This window comes from Chenopodium quinoa, unplaced genomic scaffold (genome assembly GCF_001683475.1).
Source record: "Chenopodium quinoa cultivar QQ74 unplaced genomic scaffold, ASM168347v1, whole genome shotgun sequence".
In the NCBI taxonomy this organism is placed as follows: domain Eukaryota; kingdom Viridiplantae; phylum Streptophyta; class Magnoliopsida; order Caryophyllales; family Amaranthaceae; genus Chenopodium; species Chenopodium quinoa.
The window spans coordinates 858,533-880,373 of record NW_018745291.1 but is presented as its reverse complement, the minus strand read 5'-3'; the positions used below and the strand labels follow the sequence as shown (position 1 = coordinate 880,373).

Genomic DNA, 21,841 nt, shown 5'->3' with positions numbered 1-21,841 from the left:
GTTCTTGCTAGAAGTTATAACGTACGTATTTCTTCAATACATTTGAATTGTTTATCTCTGCTAGAATTATATATCTTGCATAAGTTGAATGATTTTACTTATTTGGGCCAAATAATTAAGGATGGTACATTTCGAGTTTTAATATCTATGGATGGATAATTCAATAATTGCTATATACTACGTCTAAATTAGTTGATATTTAGTTAATAGTGTTCACTTAGTGCATGCATTTTATAGACTACAGTGATACGACATTAAATATTAGTAAAAATTATTAAATAAATTTTTTATAAAACTTTATGTTAATACTTATATAATAATATCTTTCATGACAAATTATATTTTTATTTTGTTTGTAAAAAATTATAGTTGAAGTGAGTATATAAATAATGAAAAAAAGTCTAATATGTTGATTTTTCTGAAACGGATAGTAAGTAACCAATTACAGCAAACAACAAAATAAAACAAATAAAATAATAGAACATGTTTCTACAAGAATTATAGTTCTCCGACAGTCCGAATGTTCCCATTAGTAATGGTGCTATGTTCTGATAAAACCTTGGCCACCTACTGATGTAATTGATACTATACATTGTTTAAAATTATGTTAAATTCAGCCAATTACGGAGTATAAGTTTTGCCATGCCATCTTTTTGCCAAGTGTCGTGCCACGTAAGTGACAAATAGCATAGGTATTATTGTGATTAGATTAGATGGCATGTTAGATAAGATTGGATAGATTAGTTTAGGATAAAAAAGTATACATAAAATAATTTATAATTCTTTTGAAAAAAATTATCTTTTTATTGACAATAGAATTTTACTTATAGCAACACACCCCCATAATATAATTAATATGAATATCCAATTAACAATAGAATTTTAAACTTATACAAATAACCACGTAATTATAATTATAATATGGTCATGTATCATTAATTTTTTTTTTAGTCTACCATTGATTTACCATTAATGCTTTTGAAGCAAGTATTCTTCATATTTGGTTGTAATATTTTTGTGTATGTTTGTGATTTTGTTAATGAAATTAAAGAAGTAAAAAAAAAAACTACTAAAATTAGGACACAAAAGAAACTGTACAATATAAGAGAATCTTGAAGTGAATTCAGATCAATGTTATTAAGGTATTAGAACTTTACGGGTTTTACAAAGGCGTTGTAGCCCATTTACCAACCATATACTTCGTATTACAAATGGTCCAATTAGGCCAATAATATAATCTGTTGATTTTCGTTATATATATATATATATATATGTTGATTTTACATGTAAAAAAATATGTCGACATAGAACTTTGATAAACAATATCTTAATTACATATTTTTTATGTATAATTTACAAACATTGGTCGTAGTAGACCAAGTGAATATAGTGCAACTTACAAAATAAAAAAAAAATTAATAACAAACGTAAAAAAAGAATAATAGATAGTGTTTCTACCCTCTTTTGCATCTAACATTTAAAAAAAAAAAAAAAAATTGTTATTATTAAAATTACAAAACATGCCCATAAATAAGTACACTATTTAAAATGGGTATCTTGGGCAATGCCCGGGGCATTCCAAGTTTTCACCAAATGTAGAGCCACGTACGTCACCAATAGATATTATTGTGATTAGATTAAATGTCACGTTATATTAGATTGGATAGATTTAAAAAAGGTTGTTCGGCATGTACTAACATTCTCCCAATTACTAACATTCTCTCAAGTTCATCTCTATCTCTCTCATAATTGTAAGTGAAGTCATGTGGATGAAATTGAAATTTTTTGGGTTGAGTTGGATCACTAGATGGACCACCACATTTTTTTATATGTCTACTAAGGTGTCCCGTCCGTCCCTTGGTTTCAGCCGAGTAAATTTTGCTACATGTCTTACACTTGTCTTTGGTTCCATCTCTGCTTAATTGAAGATATCCCCAAACATTACTCTTTCAATTGGTATTGACAAGTTCCTCTTCGGTACACCATTCTAATGTGTTTGGAATTTGGGTGGATTGTTCACTTGACTTGGTGGCATTTGTTTGGCTACATTGGGTACTTTGATAAGAAGGTTCATGTTGTGAGCCGTATAAATGAGGTGAGAATTGGTTTAGTTGAAATCCCGAACTAGACATATTCCAAGGAGAATAGTCAAATTATTCGAATCCTTCCATTGTTTGGGGATGGAAGAAGGGGGTGGAAGTGTTTGGATTGGGCATGTTGGGGGGCATTGAAGTGTTTGGATTTGGTGATTCCCTACTAGTACTAGTACGTTTTGACTTGGCTTTCCTAGAGGAGGAAGAAGGGTTCAGGTTTGATGCCATGATTAATAATAATAACAATTATAATATCAACAATAATAATAATACAAATAATAATAACAATAATAAATAATAATACAAATAATAATAACAATAACAATAATAATAACAACAATAATAATAACAAAAACAATAATTATAACAATAATAATACATTAATAATAATAATAATAATAATAATAATATAATAATAATAATAATATAATAATAATAATAATAATAATAATAATAATAATAATAATAATAACAACAACAACAACAACAACAACAACAACAACAACAACAAATTAAAATAACGTTGAGTTAGATCTTACAACGACGTTTCAATTGCTGTCTGCTAATTAATTTCCCGAACTTATATATATTTTTTTTTAATTTTTATAATTGAGAGAATTAGAGAATTAAAGAATATATGAGATTTTTTTTTTTTTTTTTTTTTTTTTTGAGAAGTAAAGATTATAAGAGAGTAGGAATTAGAGATTAAGAGAATAAGAGATATGAGAATAGATGAGTTGATGATTTGTGGAAAAAAATGGAGGAAGAAGTGAAGTATTTATAGGAATTAGGGAGCTGAAAGTAGCCGTTAATATAGCTGTTTATGGCTGTTGGAAGAAAGTAGCCCTTTTTTTTGTTGAGAAGTAAAGATTATAAGAGAGTAGGAATTAGAGAATAAGAGATATGAGAATAGATGAGTTGATGATTTGTGGAAAAAACTGGAGGAAGAAGTGAAGTATTTATAAGAATTAGGAAGCTGAAAGTAGCCGTTAATATAGCCGTTTATGGCTGTTGGAAGAAAGTAGCCGTTTATGGCCGTTAATTCGTTATGCACGGGCCGTGCCTGGCTGGCCGCATGCCGTGCTGGGTCGTGCCTGGCCGTGCCGCGCCTATGGGCCAAATGACCGTGCCTGGGACCGTGTCGTGCCGATTTCCAAAAATTTTGTTCACAGCACGGCCCACGCCTAGGCCACCATGCTGTGCCTGTGGCGAGCTCGTGCCAGGCCGTGCCACCATCGTGCCGTCTGCGGGCCGGCACGGCCCATGCCCACCTTTATACATCCTAAAACCAATTACCGATAGGAGTAACTCCATGAGCTAGAGATTTTATATGGGTGATGCTAGATTGCCAGCATTACTGTACTCTTTGTCTTGTGTCTTGTCCTAGATGACCAAAATGTACTATACCAATTATATCATCAGCTGCAAATGCATAGAACGTAGTCTCTACTGGATAGTGAATACTGCTTTCAAAAGCACATACTTCATTAGTATTAGAAATTAGATATGATAAATTTCTAGTAAAAAATTATTACAAATTCCATAGGAAGACCAATCACCACACCTTCTTTAGATTTTGTGAATTTCATCTGTTTTAAGACAAATGAGAGTATAATGCTGAAAAACTCCATGCTTTCCTAATTCCTATTACTACAAGGCTTTTGCCCCTTTTGATCAATAAGCAGCTCAAGTAACTGTTCGTAATGAATGTTCGCATTAAATATTAATCGAGCGAATGATTTCCTCAGGATGTCATTCTTCAGAAGGTTTATTAGCTGCATGCTTGCATGCAACTGGCTGGTTTCGAGATTTCAACTCATCTCCTGCAACGAGAAAAAAAGCTGTGTGCCTGGGAAATACGCAAGTCATCAGAAATTTATAAGAAAAAAAAATTAGCGTGTTTGACATCCAGGAAATTATATGTTACCTGAAGAAGTTCATCATCTTAGTTTTCGAATCAGAATCAATGTCCGGAGTATTGTCCAGGGCTTGTTGCATATGATGCAGCCACCTTTCAGCGGCTTGGTGAGTCACTGAAAATGGCCTGTGACGTGCAATCAGAGCAGGATGACCTGAAACCAAAGGCCTTAAGTTTAGCAAATCCAGGCTACCAGAAGACTTGAATAATACACAAAAAACAAACTTTAAGTAGAAGACCATGATTCCATACAAGAATCCCTGAAGATGAGAACACATTTTGGTTCCTAAATCAGAATATGAGAACACAAGGAGAGTCCCAAACATCAGTGAACAACGACAAACAGTGACCCTGTATGGTGACAAACAATTGAGCATGTATGCTGATTTGTCCTTAAAAAAGTTGTGCATTATGTTGCACCCGAAAACAGTCATTAGTGATCAAATTTTTTTTAAGCTGACAGAGTTCCACTCACAGAAAGGTGCAATATCTAATTAGAAGTACAAGTTGATGGAACCAAGAATATTTTAGTCTAAATGTTTCGATTGCGTTCCAGAACTTCACAAGGAACTTTGACGACTAATGTCTGGTGGCAACTGTCAAGCAATCTATGCCTGCACAACACTTTCAACCAATCTAACATTTTTTAGACAAAGTACAGCAACTGTGTAATTATACAATATCCACTAGCTAAGATTTCACAGTTCCTTTATATTAATAATATAATCTGATTTTTGGAATATGACTCGAGAATCAATTGAGGTTTGACATAGAAGCTAAGGGATGAATTGCTTGTGATAAGCAAAGAAGAAGTGAATGGGTCAACTTCAACTGGGCCTATCTCTCAAACTACTTTGAACTTTAAGATGGTTCAATTGGAGGTGAAAGCTTGTATCAACAGCTTTACAATGATCGGTCATAAGCTTGATTTTGATAAGAAACAAAAAAGTTATAGCTATTTTACTATGAGCTCTCTGTACTGACTCAAACAGGGGCAGCATGTCCGTGCTGCTGGTGTCCAGAACAATCAATAGCTTCTGTTTTATCTACTAGGCTAACACTCAGTTCTGATCTGATACTCTGATTAGATATGTCAGGGGTATAAATACCCATTTGGGGTTATTTTGTTATTTATCCACAAATTGAGAGAAACACATTGAGAGCTAGGGTTTTTGTTTCATAACCCTTGTGCTTTAGAGTGGAAATTATTGAGTGATTACTCTTATAGACACTTATTGAAATCAATACAACAATTCTCCTTGCTTTGGGTGGGTTTTATAATCTTCAAGTAATTTGCTTAAAGGACTTTCCCGCATTCCAAATTCTTGTCTCTTTTACTATCTTATTTCTTGATTGTGCTGTTTGCTTTTTGCTAACTACTTCAACCATTTTCTCTAATAATGGTATTGATCACTTTGACAAGGTAGCAACCCGCTGGGAGATGAAGATCACAAGGCTCAAATGGAAAGGGAAATGGATTTCTGGGCATTTTCAAGGAAAGAAGAATAACACAGCAAACATCACAGATGTACAACCGCTTCTATTAAGCATGCACCTAAAAGAAAGTAGACTCTTGCAGAAGAGTGGATCACAATTTCACACTTTGAGGTTAAACTTTGGCCAATAATTTTTTCAACTTATACTCCCTCCTCTAAAACGCTCTTCTTTTTCGGACATGATTGTATCACAAAAAAGTCAAAACAAGAACATTAAGAGACAGAGGGAGTATATAATTATTAAGTTATTAGAAAAGTATCACTCTTTGTATCACTCTTTGAAGCTATAATTTAATTTCTAAAGTTCAGCAAGTGCTTCACCTTCAAACAGTCAGAACAAGGGTTTGATAGTTTTCTCAACAAATAAATAAAGACGCTCAGCCTCCTGACCTTGTTCACCAGAAAGCAGAATAACATCTCTATCATACAGACAACTAAATCAACACAAAACGATCATTTCACTGATATGAAAAGCACAATTTGTTTACTAAACAAAAGCATAGAACGTGCAACTTCTTCCAAGGAAGAATTCTGTATTTCTACTTCCAACACAACAAAGAAAGTGGCTTACCTGATCCCCCTAGCTAATTGGAGTGAAATTACTTGCTTTCTTTATCGAGCCAAACATGAAACGAAATTCCTTGGAATCTTTCCAAGAAGTGTAACTTTCCGTGTTCAACCAAACGACAAATTACTAATACAATCAAAATGTCTAAAATCTTTTCTAGTTTTCTTTTTCACACTTTCCTCTAATAGCTCCATACAAATTGCAGAACAACCTCAACACACCACAAATACATCGGATACGAAATCTCCATCCGAGCATGAAATCAAAACTAAGATAAATAGTTTTACAAGGCTAATTTTTGTGCAATTTGTATGTTTGTATGTTACTCAAGATAAATAAATAAAATCATTAAAAGAAGTCCAAAACTTTACACCAAAATAGATTAAAATGAAGACAGTGAAGATTAAATTAGAACAAAGCAAGTAATTTGGAAGGCATAATAGTACCTCTTCTCTGAGAAAACAGAGGTGGGCCACCCATTCTCTGAACAAAGAACTCATATTGATTCTGAATTGCATCCTCTTTCTTCGAATTTGCAAATATCGACCTAAACCATTCTTCCTCATCATCATAAACCCTGTCATCATTAACCAATTTCAAAAAATTTGCCAAATTTTCCCAATTCAATGAAGTTGCAAATTTTCGAGCAAGAACACATTAATAATCAAGAACCCCACATCAAAAAAGTTGCAAATTTCTCTCAAAATACCAAATAAGTTGCAATTTAAAACCCAATTCACAAAGTTGCAAAATTTTTGAATAATTAATCAACAAGAACACATTAATAACAATAATAATAAACCAACTCAAAAAAGTAGCAAATTTCCCTCAAATATACCAAAAAAATGAACTAAAATAAGAATTAGAACCTGGTATAGAAATTGGTGGAAAGATCAATGAAAGTTTGAAGGCCCAATTTTTCGAAAAGATTGGTGTCATCAATTCCAAAAGCATCATCAGTATTAATTCCACTGTACTCGGAAGCCTTCTGCTGAAGTGACTGCATTTTTTTTGGGCTATTTTACAAAAAATTCAAGCTGATTTGGGAATTTGGGAAGTACTTCTTGAATAAATAGAAGCGTAGAATTGAAATATTCTTACAAAATAAGGAAGAGATGTGAATATGCCTTCATTTATGCATGATTCATGATGGTATTTATGAGTTTATTATGATTAAGTTAGAGAATATATTTGGGGGGAAAACTGTGGGCTGAATAGAATATTTGATTGGGAGTTTGCGTTAAAAAGGAAGGGGAATTTCTCAATTGATTTGTTTTTTTTTTGTTTTTTGGTGTTTATTTCTCAATTGATTATGGAGACATGGTGAGGTTAGCATGGTGCAAAAGTAAAAAGTTTGCGTTTTAAACCGACCAATCACCAATGTGACAACTTCACTTATATTGGTGGAGGGAAGCCCATAGATACCAATCATACCACGGCCCATGGGGTGAATAATTTGAGTTTTTTTAATGTTATTGAAGTTAATTTTGGTGTTGTCGATTATTAGTGAAGCTAAATGAACCATAACTGAGCTTTGGTTTTGGGGTGGACTGAAATTTGAATGAATCAGTATTTTTGTAGTATGTTTATCATCAAAATTATGTTATTCATTCTTAAATTAATATTGTGTCTTTAAAAATGTAACATAAATACATAATGGTTATATAAATTAAGGTCAAGCCAAACCTTCCTCTAATCCATCCCATCATTTTAAACGAAGAAGACCAAAAAGTATTGACTTTTGATCAACTCGGAGTTGAAATGTTTTAACTTTTTAGGGCTTTTTTAATAAAAAAAATAAATAATAAAAAACAAAAAAAAGGGAAATTCTACCCCATAATTCTCAAGTATCGACTTTTTCAAAATGTGCTCCCCTCCTTTTGAAAATACATACCGTAACCTTCAACTTACAATTATGTCTCAATAGTGATTTTGCCGTTATCCTACCGTAACGGTCACCGTTAGTGGGACCCACTTTGCACTTTATAATATTTTTTTCCTCGATTTGCGTGTTGAAAAAATATTCCGTTAAAAGTTTTAGGGGCTATTTTGGGCTTAATGAACCAAATTGAGCTTGAATTTGACAAAAAAAAAAAAAAAAACATAAAAGCCCCGTTTTGTAAATGTTAAATTTAACTACGGAAATCCGAATTCACAAAATGGGGTTTCTACGTTATTTTTTTGCAAAATCCGAGCTCAATTTGGATTCATAAGGGTTAAAATAACCCCTAAAACCATTCACGAAATATTGTTTAGCACGAAAATCGAGGAAAAAATTATATAGGTGTAAAGTGGGCCCCACTAACAACAACATGTAACGGAAGATTAACGGCAAGGTTTAGTCAATAAATGGACCTTGAAGTTACAACGTGGAATTTTTAAAAGGGAGGATGCAGCGTGGAAAAGTGAACTCCTTAGTATTAGAATTTCAAAAAAAAAAAAAAAAAAAAAAAAAAAAAAAGACTTGGTTTTTTTCGAGTGGTTCTGTATAAAACATATAGCTTCAGCAAAATTCTGCTAAATCAAATCATTTTGTATTGAATTGTATTTTCCTCTCTTTATTCACTGGGTGTGATGAATTTTATCTGTTTATCTAACAATTGTAAATAATTGTGATACCGAATTGAATCAAAATTTCTAGTCACGTGATAACATAATCTTCAATGAACCAATCTCTAAGCTTACTAAGGAGAGAACAGTTGAGAATTTCAAAGTTTTTGAGGGAATGTTCAAAGAATTTGTGTCTCGAACAAGGGAAGCAGGCTCATACAGCTGTAGTGAAAATGGGTTTTTGGTCTGATATGATTATAAGCAATGATCTTGTAGATATGTACTGTAAATGCCGAAGTGTCGACAATGCATATAAGGTGTTTGATAAAATGCTTCAAAGAAATGTTGTTTCTTGGACAGCTCTTATATGTGGAATTTTGCATCAGGGTGATAATGCTGAAGGTGCATTGTCCCTTTTATATGAGATGACTTTTTCTGATGTTAGACCAAATGAATACACTTTCTCTGCCTGTTTTAAGGCATGTAGTCGTTTAGGTATCCCTGAAAAAGGAATGCAAGTTCATGGGTTTTGCGCGAAAGCTGGGTATCAATGGTTTCCTGTTGTGGGTAATTCTGTTGTTGATATGTATGCAAAGTGTGCAAGAATTAGTGATGCAGTTCAAGCTTTTGATGAGATGGGTGTGAAGAGTCTCATTGCTTGGAATACTATTATAGCAGGGTATAGTTCTCAAGGCGACGGCAAGAGTTCTGTTAAATTGTTTCAGAAGATGCAGAAAGAGGGCATGTTTCCTGACGAGTTCACTTTTACGTCTGTCCTCAAAGCTTGTGGCGTTATTGGGGTGATTTTCGGTGGTACTCAAATCCATGCTGCCTTGATCACAAGAGGATTTCCTATTTTCGCCCAGACAGCTCTTGTAGGTGCACTTATTGACTTGTATGTAAGGTGTGGGTGCTTGGTTGAGGCCCGGAAGCTATTTGATCTCATTGAAAATAGAAGTGTTGTTTCCTGGGCTTCTCTGGTTTTGGGTTATGCACAAGAGGGCTATTTTTTGGAGGCTATAGATGTGTTTAGACAACTTAGAGAGAGCAACATACAAATAGATTCATATACTCTGTCAGGTTTAATTGGAGTCTTTGCTGATTTTGCTTTCGTGGAGCAAGGGAAGCAGCTTCATGCTTATATTATTAAGGTACCCTCTGGTTTAGAACCTGAAGTTGGTAACTCAATTGCTGACTTGTATCACAAATGCGGTTTGATGGAAGAAGCGGAGAGATTTTACTGTGAAATGCCTGTGAAAAATAGAGTTTCGTATACAGTTATGATCACTGGCTATGGGAAATATGGTCTAGGGAAAGAAGCAGTAATTCTCTTCAATAAAATGCTGTCAGAAAATGTAAGGCCTGATAGGGTAACTTACTTGGCTATCCTATCAGCTTGTAGCCATTCAGGGCTGGTGAAAGAATGTGAAGAATACTTTTCTATGCTGTGCAATGATCGTTGGATTAAGGCAGAGGTGGAGCACTATTCTTGCATGGTTGATCTCCTAGGTCGAGCTGGGCAGCTTTCTGAAGCTAGAAATCTCATAAAAAGTATGCCAATGAAACCAAATATAGGTGTGTGGCAGACATTGTTGAGTGCTTGTAAAGTTTTTGGGGACTTGGAACTCGGAAAAGAAATAGGAAAGGTCATCTTGGAGTTGGACGGAGATAATCCAGTCAATTATATTTTGATGTCAAACCTTTATGCTAATGCTGGCTACTGGAAGGAGTGTCAGCAGCTTAGAGAAACAGTAAGGAAGAAGGGGTTAAGGAAAGAGGCAGGCCAGAGCTGGGTTGAGATAGACAAAAAGGTCCATTTCTTCTATGGAGGAGATGATACACATCCACTCACTGATAAAATCCACGATTTGTTGAAAGAATTGGAGAGGAGATTGAAACAAGAGTTGGGTTATTCTCAAGAAATAAGATTTGCATTGCATGACGTTGAAGAAGAGTCTAAGGTGGAAAATTTGAGACTCCACAGCGAGAAGCTGGCAATTGGACTGGCACTATTGTGTGGTGGAAAGGAAGAAAACACAAAAGTGATTAGGGTTTTCAAAAATTTGAGGGTTTGTGGCGATTGTCATGAGTTCATCAAAGGTTTATCTAAGGTTTTAGAGAAAGTGTTTATTGTTCGGGATGCTAATAGGTTTCATAAATTCCAGGATGGGGTATGTTCTTGTGGAGACTATTGGTAATTTAGATTGTGACTTCTTTCATATTCTCGCCAAATGGAGGAACTTGTGGATGCTGTGTTAATGACTTCTGTATACTCCTGCTTGAATGGCTTTCATGATGATATCAAATGCTAAGAGTAAAAAACTGAATCTGTAAACATTGGAATCACATGATTATTTGTAATTGATCGTTGGTCAAAGAAGATTCTTTGCAGTTCAGCATTTTCTACCTTGTCCTTCCCAGGCTGATGCTGTTCTGTATGCATATAATCAGTGACAATGAAGGTTTACCTGCCTTTTATCCATATATTTTGCAACATAAGGAGCAGAACCTCAATGTCATCACTGTAAGAATCTGAATATAAGATATTATTGGTGAAACTTGCAAACCTGAGTTTATGTTATTATTCTCAGTTTCTCCATGTGTCATCTTATACTAATCACGTTTCAGCCTGTTGAATAATGCTTATATAGTTATATACTCAAAATAACTTAAGTTGATACAAAGGAATTCACATATAGGCTCAGCTTTTGTGTATGTAGCTATTCTCGTGTTATAAAAAAACCTAGCTGTGATGCCTGTTTGTTTATTTATTATTTCTTTTTTTTTTTTTTTTCTCTTTTTTTTCTTGGTGTTTCACCCAGTTTACCATTTGGGCTAATCCGGATTCGGGGCTCAGTTCTGGGTGGTTAGCTTACAGAATCCAGTCCCCTCCCAATTGTTGTTGCGGGGGATTGAACACGCAGTCCTCCCTACCAAGTGCAGTCCCAATCACCACTGCACCAATAACCAATTGGTTGTGATGCCTATTTATTGATCTCAAGAACGGAGTATCTTAAGCACAGTAGTGTTTTTTTTTTTTTGTTTCCTATGCTATTGTGATCAGTAAAAGCTGAAAAAAGTAAAACCAATGATGGGTTTTTGCCTTACTTTGAACTGGTTTGTCCTCTTTTCTGGATAAGTCTCTGTAATGTTACACTCATAGTTCATAGAGGCTCTCTAGTAGATGTTGCATGTTGCTCTTCTGTTTTTTCCCTGTTAGTATGACTTAGGCAAGGAGTGCTCTGAATAAGTTACATATAGCATCCTCATACTATCTCTGGTACGTCTATCTAAAAAAATTGTTTTTTTGATTATGCAGAAAATCTGTTTCACAATGGAAATTCAACATTGAGCTTTGAGAAGCCATGAGAATAAACCCACTGGAGAGAGGCCATTCTTTACTTAGTATGAGATGATGTATGTAGAGGTAGAATTATGGACATAGAAATGGATGAGTTTGATAAGATCATGCGTATTATTAGGTCTCTGCTAGACTGTTGGCAGAAGGAAATCCGAGTAATGAACAGAGAAGCTTACACAGATCTCATTATCATAGACATGATCGTAGTTCCCTTAAAAAATGTGGAGGACCAGCTGCTCTTGTTATGTGAAGGTATGCATACCACACTTCAGTTTCTACATTGATTTTTTCATGAACTGACTAGCTGATTCAATTACATGACCTGCTAGCTAATACTAGTATTTATTTTGTCTAAAAAGTTTTTGCAAATGTAGTAAACTGAGATAGATTAGGATTATAAGTTAGCAGGTACACGATTGTTGTAACTCTTTGTTTTTTAAATGTAGGAACTAAAAATGTAACTTATTCAAGAGCAAATGATACATATATGGATCATCTGCATGATGTCTCTAAGAGTTTAATGTTAGTCGGTGACAGTTTGTATACAAATGAAAGAAAGATATTGAGACCAAAGGAGATAGGAAAAATGATATTGAGACCGAAAGAGATGGAGGACATTGCTAGGTTGTTGTTGGCCTCAGATTCAAATAATTCTTCTCGAGTCTCAATTTTTATCATTCATGAATTCCCGGCTGCGGCATAACTTCTTTGGTGTACCATCTTTATCACCATGAGGAAGTCAAAATGCTTTTTGACGATAGAGACTGGATCAGATGGGAGGACATTTCTGGAGTTCGTAGCAGTAAAGAGATTTTACGGATAATAGATCATCAATCACTTGATTACCAAAAGTATTTGCTTGTATTGGAAGACATTTCAAATGAGGATGGTGAAAAGTGGTTTGATTTATTAAAGCCCTTATTGTCTACTTTTGCCTATTCTATGCCCGGATCCAAAATATTAGTCACCTCCAGCTCCACATCTCTACAACCTCATGTCCTCCATAAACTCCCACTGGCTAATGGAGCACCCTTTCTATTGAGACCGCTCCACCATGCCGACTACTTAGCTTTCTTTCAAAGTATAGCATTCAGAGAAGTAGGAGAACAGGACATAAATTCCCATTTGAGAGATATTTCTCTTGAAATTCTTAAGAGGTGTAACAATAATCCCCATGTCATAAGAATTGTGGCTCTTATTCTTTCTTCTCAACCTCTTTCAAAGTGGCAGTACTTCAGTGAAGTTGTTCACAATGTACACGATCTTGCAAAGCAAATTTTATCAATTCACAGTACTTGTATTTCATTTTGCTGTTTCCACTTGATTACGAATTCAACAACGTAGAATTTTACCAGCTTTGGGATGCTCAACAGAAGTTCACAGAGCCTTTCAAAGAAGTGATTGAGGCCCTTCTTGGAAACAAAAATTTATTTGATAGTTGCAGAAGAGATAAAAATGGTCTCATAATCTACTACAAGGTCCGGGTTTTAGTACATGAGGTAGCGAAGTATTTGACACGACACATGAGGCAACTATCGTTTAATTGAAAATCCTACTGAGGAAGTTGATCATGCAGAATTCAGCATATGAGCTTTATTGTTAACTCATATTGGAAACCACCACTCTGGATTAATGATGCCAGACATCTGAACTCTCTCTTTTTCCTTCCTAGGAAATCATGTGAGTTTATTACTATTCCTAACTTGAGTTTAATGCTGGAGAATAACAAGGGTTTGCAAGCTTTGGATTTAGCCGTGGTGAATTGTAAACATTGTTTGAATTCCATAGGCGAGCTACAACACTTGAGATACCTCAGACTTGGTTTCTCCTCTGAAACTCTTCCTGAGTGCATCTCAAACCTCGACTTCTTGCAAACTTTGGACCTTCGACATTCAAGGGTTCGAGAGCTACCAGTAGGCTTTCATAAGCTGTGTCATTTGAAGCACTTGTATATTGGAGATATATTAATTGATCTTCCGCCTAGGTTTGGGGAATTAACAGAGCTACAAAGCTTAGATGCCTTCATCGTAGGAAATAACAATGGGTTGGATGCACTAGCCCACCTCACTCAGCTTGCTGGAAAGCTTAAAATTTGTTATCAGAACGGTCATGAGGAGCATGTGATACGAAAAGGCACGCCATTTTTAAAGGGTAGGAAGCTTCACGAGCTCTCATTAGAATGGCCACATTCAAATGTAGAAGCAGCTGCTGGAACATATCAGAAGGAAGATGACATGCAGATGGAATTGTTCCAGCTCCCTTCCACTCTCAAATTTTTAACAGCTAAAAACTGGAAGGGTGAGAGGTTTCCAAAATGGGCGATGAATCAGTTCTCTTCTCTGCTCAGTAATCTTGTTTTCATACACATAGCTGATTGTAGCCGATGCAAACATCTTCCATTCTTCAGTGAAAGTAGCTGTCTTAAGTCTCTTGAGCTTTGGGGGCTTATTGCCTTGGAGTGGATAGAGACTGGTGATAATAATAGAATGGTTTCATCTGAAACACCATACTTCCCATCTTTACAGCATCTGAGTTTGGTTAATTTGCCACAACTAAAAGGATGGACAAGGGTGGAAGAGCATGATGCAAATCGTGAACAAGATAAACACGATAATCATCAATATGTATCATGCTTAATTCTCCCTCACCTTTATAATCTTAGAGTAAGTGGTTGCTCAGAACTGAAATCAATGCCTCAGATGCCAAACCTTCAGTCTCTGGAGGCAAGTAACTGCCATGGGGATCTCCTGCTACATCTTTTCGGTGCCCAAGCATCTTCAGTATCTTCATCAGCTTCACCAGTAGTTCCAGTACTCCAGAATCTCTGCTCTCTTTGAAAGTGTCAGATATGTCAATACCAGAACCCCTGCCAATGGGCTTTGAGTGCCTCACAACACTTCAGGAACTCTCTCTCAGTTGGCTTTATAATCTCAGAAATCTACCAGAGTCAATTGGACACCTCAATCAGCTTCGCCAGCTTGTCATTCAATATTTGCCAAACAATAGCTGATCTTCCTGAATCAATGGCTTCCCTATCTGCTTTAGAGCATGTTGAGATTCAATATTGTCCAAAGTTGAAACAAGTTCCAAAGTATTTTTCTGACCTCACATCTTTGCAACGACTTGAGATTAAGGAATGTGTGAACTTAGAGAGGAGATGTCAGCAACCAGATGGCGAAGATTGGATTCTAATTTAATACAATCCTAATGTTCATCTGGGATGAATGAAAAAATTGGTAAATAAAGTTATTTTTTTTATCTGTTGCCTAGCTAATTTTTCAACCTGTTGAATCATATGCCATAGGGAATTCACGTATTTCTTCAGGTGTAATTATTTGTCATGTTATTAGGAATTCAAATACAGTGCCTGCCTTTTTTTTTTTAGGATGCTCACACCACTCACCTAAATCCGGATCCACACTGGCTTATGTTGGATAAGTCTCCTAACAAGAAATTCTACATACGGTGAGGCTCGAACTCGAGACCTCCCTTAAGCGACATCAAGGTGCTTACAATTTATGCCAACTCTTGTAGTATTTCTCGGATAGCATTGCCAATCTCTATTATATAAAGGAAGGGGACTACCAATAATACCCCTCCATTCTTTTTTATTTTTTTTAGAAAAACTTTAAAAGGGCGATATAAAATCAATGATTGATAGAACTATTAGAGGTTCGATCGTACACTTGGTAGCATTATATATAAACTTGATAAGGAGTAACAAGGTCATGTTTAGTTCAACTTATTTTTACTTATATTCAGAAAATATAAGTTCAATTCAGATCAGATCAGATTATATCAAAAAAAATAAGTTTAGACCAAATCAAATCAGAAAAAATAAGTTCTGACACACTTTATTGTTTTATATGCGGATTTTTATCGTGAAATATCTATAATCTCGTAATGAAAAAATTATGAAAATTTCATACGGAGTATTAAAAAAATATACATTATTACGGATCTAAGAAGACCCCACTTAGGACGGATCAACTTAGTTTAGTTCAATTTTCAAAATGGATGCTCTTAAATCCTTCCTCCTAATTAGGATGGTTCGAACGAAAAATGTGTCATGTTGCAGTAAAAAAGTTCCTGGAAAAAGCAGCACTCAAATATACATGAACTGGGACAAAAAACTTATGTTGGGTGTGACCCAAATTTTAATAGGCCCATTATTTTGATGGAGTGTTTGTTCATGTTTTAGAAGCTTTTGAATACATGTAGCATGGTTGGTATTGCTCCTCAATTTTCTACTGATTTCTCTACTAGCTTATATCATGCAAGCCACTAAAATGATCTAGAGAATTCTTGACATTGGAAGTAACTAGAAATATGGTTCATGAATTTTCTAGAACATCGTGTATACAAGAATGATGAAGAAATTTCTAGAATCTTCTGACCATTTCTTCCATGCTCCATCCACAACTATAAATATATGTCATTGGCATTCAATCAATATACATACACACTAGAAGTCATACTATACACATAAGTCTTTCACCTCCTTATAATTCTCTACCAATATACTTTCTCTACTCTAAATCCACTAATCTTATTTTTTCGGTGCTCATTGTTCATGGGTTTTTTTTTTATGATTTTTCCCATGTTAAATATTGTGTGTCTAATTATTTTCTACTTATCTTGCCTTTATATTTCTGCTAATAATTTTATCAATCTCTACGTCTTTAATTTGCTTCCGTTGTGCACTCACCAGCCCTAATTCTGAAATATCCGCCGGTCCTGGCTCCAAAAATAAATAAACTAATTGGACTTATTGGAATTTTATATACAAAGCAGTTAATGGCACCAGTCCTAGATCCCAAAAAAAAAAAAAAAAAAAAAAAAAAAAAAAAAAAAAATTATGTTAAGATACGGTTGATGGCTTCTACCTTTTCGTTAAAAATTTCGCCAATTCACTTAAAGTTCTGTTTGCATTTCTTCTGATTTAATTAACTTTAAGTATTATTCTATAGTACATAACCATTGATCCAACTTGTGTTTTTTTGTAATTATTAGTGAAAAAAAAATTTATATATATACTAATTTTTGGGCTTTTTTTTTTGGCCCTGAGCTATTGCCCACCTTACACCGGCCCAGCCCTGCCACTGCGTAAATGAACAAGCATTATTTAAAGAATGAATATCAAGAATAACCTGAAGCCATCTTAATACTTGAAATTTTGCACAAAATAAATTCTACTTTGGTTGATTTAAGCCTCTTAAGAGTAAATAGCATTATTTCTATATAATAAAACCTGGATACTCCATTTTTCATGGTATTTTTTCACATCATTTCTGTGCATATGCTTCCTGAACCCCTTTGATCTCACCCCTAACATGTGTCTGCATTAGTTAAAAACCTCAATCGGATTTCCTCTTGGTGAAATTTATCGCAATAGTTAAAAACCTCAATCAGATTTCCTCTAGGTGAAATTTATCGCAATCAGATTTCCTCTAGGGTAAAATTTATCGCACCTAGCATTGTAAGGATGACCTAATTGAATGATGATTAATCCAGTTTCTTTTTCATATAAGTTTTTGCCGTAAAAAATACATTTCCAACTGAAGGGGAAATTAGTAAAATAAAAATGTAGTCCACAACTCCACTGTTTAGAAGCAATGACTTGTCAGACGTAGTTATAGTTTGAGAACAACACAATTGCAAGCATTTATACAACAGCTGTTTTCTCACTTGTGTTTTTTCCCTTGTTGAATAACATAGCTCTCTGTATTCAGAAAATCCAAACGGATCAACCAAAATCTACTGATAAGACTAATACTAAACCTTAACTCATGCTTGTTACCTTGCCACATTTGTGCTTCTACGTATCTGTAGTGGAGATCCTGATCACGACTAGAAAATTTGAGGTGCCATTTGGTTTGATGTTGGAAAATATAGGAAATATAAATTTCTTCATGTATTTGAAATTATAAATTTTCAAAAGAAATGGACTTCGATGTAAAGAACTTGGTCAGTTGGTTGTTTTAGAGGACTTTACAGATCAGGGTGTTGAGAACTGCTTTGACTTATTAGAGCCCTTGTTATCTGCTTTTGCTAAATGTAAACTTGGAACAAAAGTTATAGTCACCTCCAGATCCATGTCTCTAGAACCCACAAACTGTCCCAGCTCCCGCTGGCTTAAGGCACGCCCTATCAACTGAGACTGCTAGAGCAGCAATAAGACGACTCTCTAGTTTTCTTTGAAGGCATAGCATTTAGAAAATTAGCAGAAGAGGACAGAAATCCCCATCTAAACAACATTGCTGTTGAAATATTTAATAAGTGTACCAATATTCTCCCTATCATAAAAATCATAGCCTCTATTCTTTCTTCCCAACCACCTTCCAAATGGAAGTATGTATTTCAATGAAGCTGTACTCAACATACCAAATCCTGGAAATCATATTCTTTCAATTCTGAATCAGTTGATGCAACTACCAAAACTATTAGATTACCATTCCTTGTTTCCACCTGATTGCAAATTTAGCAAGGTAGAAATTTATCAGTTTTGGGATGCTCAAAAGTAGTATACTGAACCACTGAAAGATACCAAGGTACAACTGTTTAAGACACTTCTTCAAAATGATGAAAATTTAATTGAAAGTTGTAAAAGAGAAGAAAATGGTGTCGTAGTCTATTACAAGCTCCAGGTTTTAGTGCATGAAATGGCTAAGCATTTGGCACGAGATCATTACCATTTGATAGAAAACACTACAGAGGAAAATCCTAGAGTAATAGAACATCTTAGCATGACTGTTGACTAATGTTGGAGGGATCCAATATGGCTGAAAGGTCCATGGAGCTGAAGTCTCAGCTCTCCTTTTGTTACCTACTAGTAGATCATGTGAAATCGTAGCCTTGCCAGCTTTGGATTCAGCCATAATAGATTTTAGAAATCTTCTGATTTCCAAACTTGAGGTAATTCAAGTTTGGTGTCTCCATTAATCTCTTCCTGATTGTGAATTTTAGACCTTCGACACTCCAACGTTCAAGAGCTACCAGGTAGCTTTCATAAATTGAGACGTTTGAACGAAGCATTTGTATGTTGGAGATAGATTGATTGATCTGCCACCTAGATTGGGGATTAACAGAGCTACAAACCTTAGATGTCTTCATCGTGGGATATAATAATGGGTTAGATGCACTGGCTTGCTTTGCTCATGTTACCGGGAAGCTAAGGATTATCAAAAAGATTGTGAGGTGCATGTATTACCGGAGGATACAACATTTTTAAAGGACTAGAAGCTTCATGAGCTCTCATTAGAATGGTCTTACTCAAATGCCGAACCAGCAACAGCAGAGAAATATGAAAAGGAATTATTGCAACCCTCTTCCACTCTCAAAATCCTAACAATTAAGATTTCCTGATTCACTTAAAAAGGATTAAAGCAGGAAGGAACTCATCACTCTTATGTTTAAAACGTGAAAGCTCTTTGGAAACTTTAGACTCTATGAACTGAATGTTTTACTTTGTTGCTCCACCCTCAAATCAGAACTTCGTTGCATGCTTTTATAGAGAGATTTGAGAAGCCTCGACCGTGTTCCCACTCCTCCCATGATCTCACGTATACTATAACTGAAAGAATCAGAGTAACGTTGAGGGAGTGAGGGGTTATGGTTTCCCTGACTTTTCTCTGAAGCTTCAACGCACTTCCCTAACCGATTTACTTGGTCAAATACAAAATCATTTTTTTTATTTATTAAAAAAATATTTATTTAAAGATAAAGACTCTAAATAATTATTTAATTTAAAACAACAAACTTATCTTTTAAATTAATTAATTATTTATCCTTTATTTATTTACAAAATATCTTTTTAAAACTGATCTTATTATATCCTACAATTAAGGAATGAAGTTGATTTAAAAACTTACGTTCAAACTTTTCTGAATAAAACACTAAGTTCCTTTCAGAAGACTAAGTTCCTTACTGAGTTCCCTCTGCACATAAAACCTTGTAGTGCTTACAGTGACTTACTAAGGATTGTGATTGTCTTATTCTACTTGAAAGCTTGCCTACGAATGTCACAACTTCCAAATTTGTTGCTCCTACTCCGGAATAAATTTGTTATTGCCTGAATCTTTTCATTCTACCAAAGACTATCAAACATCGTTAGTCAAAGCTTGTTTGTTTGTCAATCATCAAAATACCAAGAGGGTCAACAGTTCCAGAGTAGGAACAACAATGGAAGCCGTAGTAATGAAGCTTTCAACTAAAGAATACACAAATCCATACCGATTAGAATCTGTGTAAGTACTAGAGGTTGTGTTAAGTTTAGGGAACTCAATAAGGAACTCAGTGAGGAACGTCGTTAAGCAATAATAACGTCATATTATAATCTGGGATATTATTTTAAATGATAATCATATTATTTCTAATATTTTGGTCTGATAAATTGGATTTTAGTTTAAAAGGATTATTTAGTAATAAATAATATATTAAAAGATATTTTCTAAAATGAGTTTTTGATCTTATGTTTAACTGGCTAAATAAATTAAATAACTATTTTTATTTATTTATCTTTTAAACTAATAAAAATCTTCTTAAACTAATAAAAATATCTTTTGAAGATAACTGTTTTATTATCTTTGACTGGCCAAACTAAGTCCCTAAATATTAGGAAGTAGTTGGTAGTTTTTTAGGAAGCTTAGGAAGTCAGTATTCTACTCTACACCTGCCGCATAACTCCTGAACTTGGGCAATGAGTTTGGAGGACGTGGGGTGTAATGGTAGAGTGGGATGTTGGTTAATGATTCAAGCTTCTCTATATAAATGCATCAACATAATCTGATTCATAAACAGACAACTTGTATATACATAGAGCATAGAGCATAGAGCATACATATTTAGCAGCTTCACGTTATATAAAAGAGAGTTGAGTTCCCAAGTCTTTTCACATCTTTCTAGTACAGTAGGAAGTCATGTAATTACTAAGTTGTAATTGGGGACTTGGGGTTTGTGAGTGTTGTAAAAGAAAGGCTTGAGTGAGTCTTTGTGAGCTGTAGAAAATTTATGAGTCGAAACTTTCAGAGTGTAGAACTACGGTTGAGTGATCGTAGTTGGGAACAAGTGGAACTTAGTACGGGTTGAGTATTCATTTTGTAAAAGAGTTTGATTTACTTAGTGGAAATTTCGAAAAGCCCATATCATTACTCTCGATTGTTTTACATTGTTTTAATTCCGCAAAAAGTTTACTACAACCTCACTATTACAATTCACCCCCCCCCCCCCTCTTGCAGTAGTCATCTAAACTTTCAAAGCTTCTTCATGGTAGGTCCTATTCCATCCTAAAATTAACATATGCAAAATTATTTAGTCACTTCCACACATTTGCTACACTAATTGTACGGGGATCCTGACTTCTCCCTGTTTCAGTTTTTCTAGCATAACTCTACCTCATAATCATTTCCACTGCTGCACATTTTGCGCTTCCGGTTCATACTCCCCATTGATTTTGTTGGAATAGAGGAAGGAAATTCAAGGTAGTCTGATCCGGGCGCCCGACCGAGCGTGAGAGGAATCGTAAAATCTGGAGTTCCGTCGCCCGATCGGGCGAGCTCCGCCCGACCGGGCGCGAGAGGACGTTTGGACTCCAAAGGATTCCTTGGATTCTTCTTTTGGTTTGATTCCTTGTAACCCCCACTTAAGAGGTGTTTTATGGTGATTAACTCACCAAATTTATTCTGATTTTTTCATGCATTTGACTTCTCTTGATCTTCCATCTTCCTTAATTTCCTCTATATATTTTGAGGACTGATTTTCTGATGATATACATTTGAAAAACACTAGCTAAACACACTCTTCTTTTGGGCATAAGTTTTCATAGGCTCCACCTCTCACTCTAAAGTGTCTTAGCGT

The 21,841-nt window shown here is 34.9% G+C and overlaps 3 protein-coding genes across 3 annotated transcripts; 2 read left to right on the top strand and 1 right to left on the bottom strand.

Annotated features, from left to right (window-relative positions):
* Nucleotides 1-3,554: 3,554 nt before the first annotated feature.
* LOC110712211 (two-on-two hemoglobin-3-like) lies at nt 3,555-7,607 on the bottom strand. Its single transcript, XM_021890671.1, has 4 exons — nt 6,945-7,607; nt 6,522-6,652; nt 4,021-4,165; nt 3,555-3,942 (listed from the first exon to the last, which is right to left on the bottom strand). The coding sequence occupies exons 1-4, from the start codon at nt 7,079-7,081 to the stop codon at nt 3,846-3,848; spliced, it is 510 nt and encodes a 169-aa protein (XP_021746363.1). The 5' UTR covers nt 7,082-7,607; the 3' UTR covers nt 3,555-3,845.
* Nucleotides 7,608-8,382: 775 nt separating this feature from the next.
* On the top strand, nt 8,383-12,561 carry LOC110712224 (putative pentatricopeptide repeat-containing protein At3g15130). Its single transcript, XM_021890684.1, has 3 exons — nt 8,383-11,149; nt 11,945-12,238; nt 12,433-12,561. Exon 1 carries the CDS (start codon nt 8,739-8,741, stop codon nt 10,821-10,823), a length of 2,085 nt encoding a protein of 694 aa, XP_021746376.1. The 5' UTR covers nt 8,383-8,738; the 3' UTR covers nt 10,824-11,149; nt 11,945-12,238; nt 12,433-12,561.
* Nucleotides 12,562-12,730: 169 nt separating this feature from the next.
* Nucleotides 12,731-15,183, top strand: LOC110712256 (putative disease resistance protein RGA3). Its single transcript, XM_021890717.1, has 4 exons — nt 12,731-13,277; nt 13,331-13,493; nt 13,659-14,796; nt 14,848-15,183. The coding sequence occupies exons 1-4, from the start codon at nt 12,731-12,733 to the stop codon at nt 15,181-15,183; spliced, it is 2,184 nt and encodes a 727-aa protein (XP_021746409.1).
* The last annotated feature ends 6,658 nt before the right edge of the window (nt 15,184-21,841 follow it).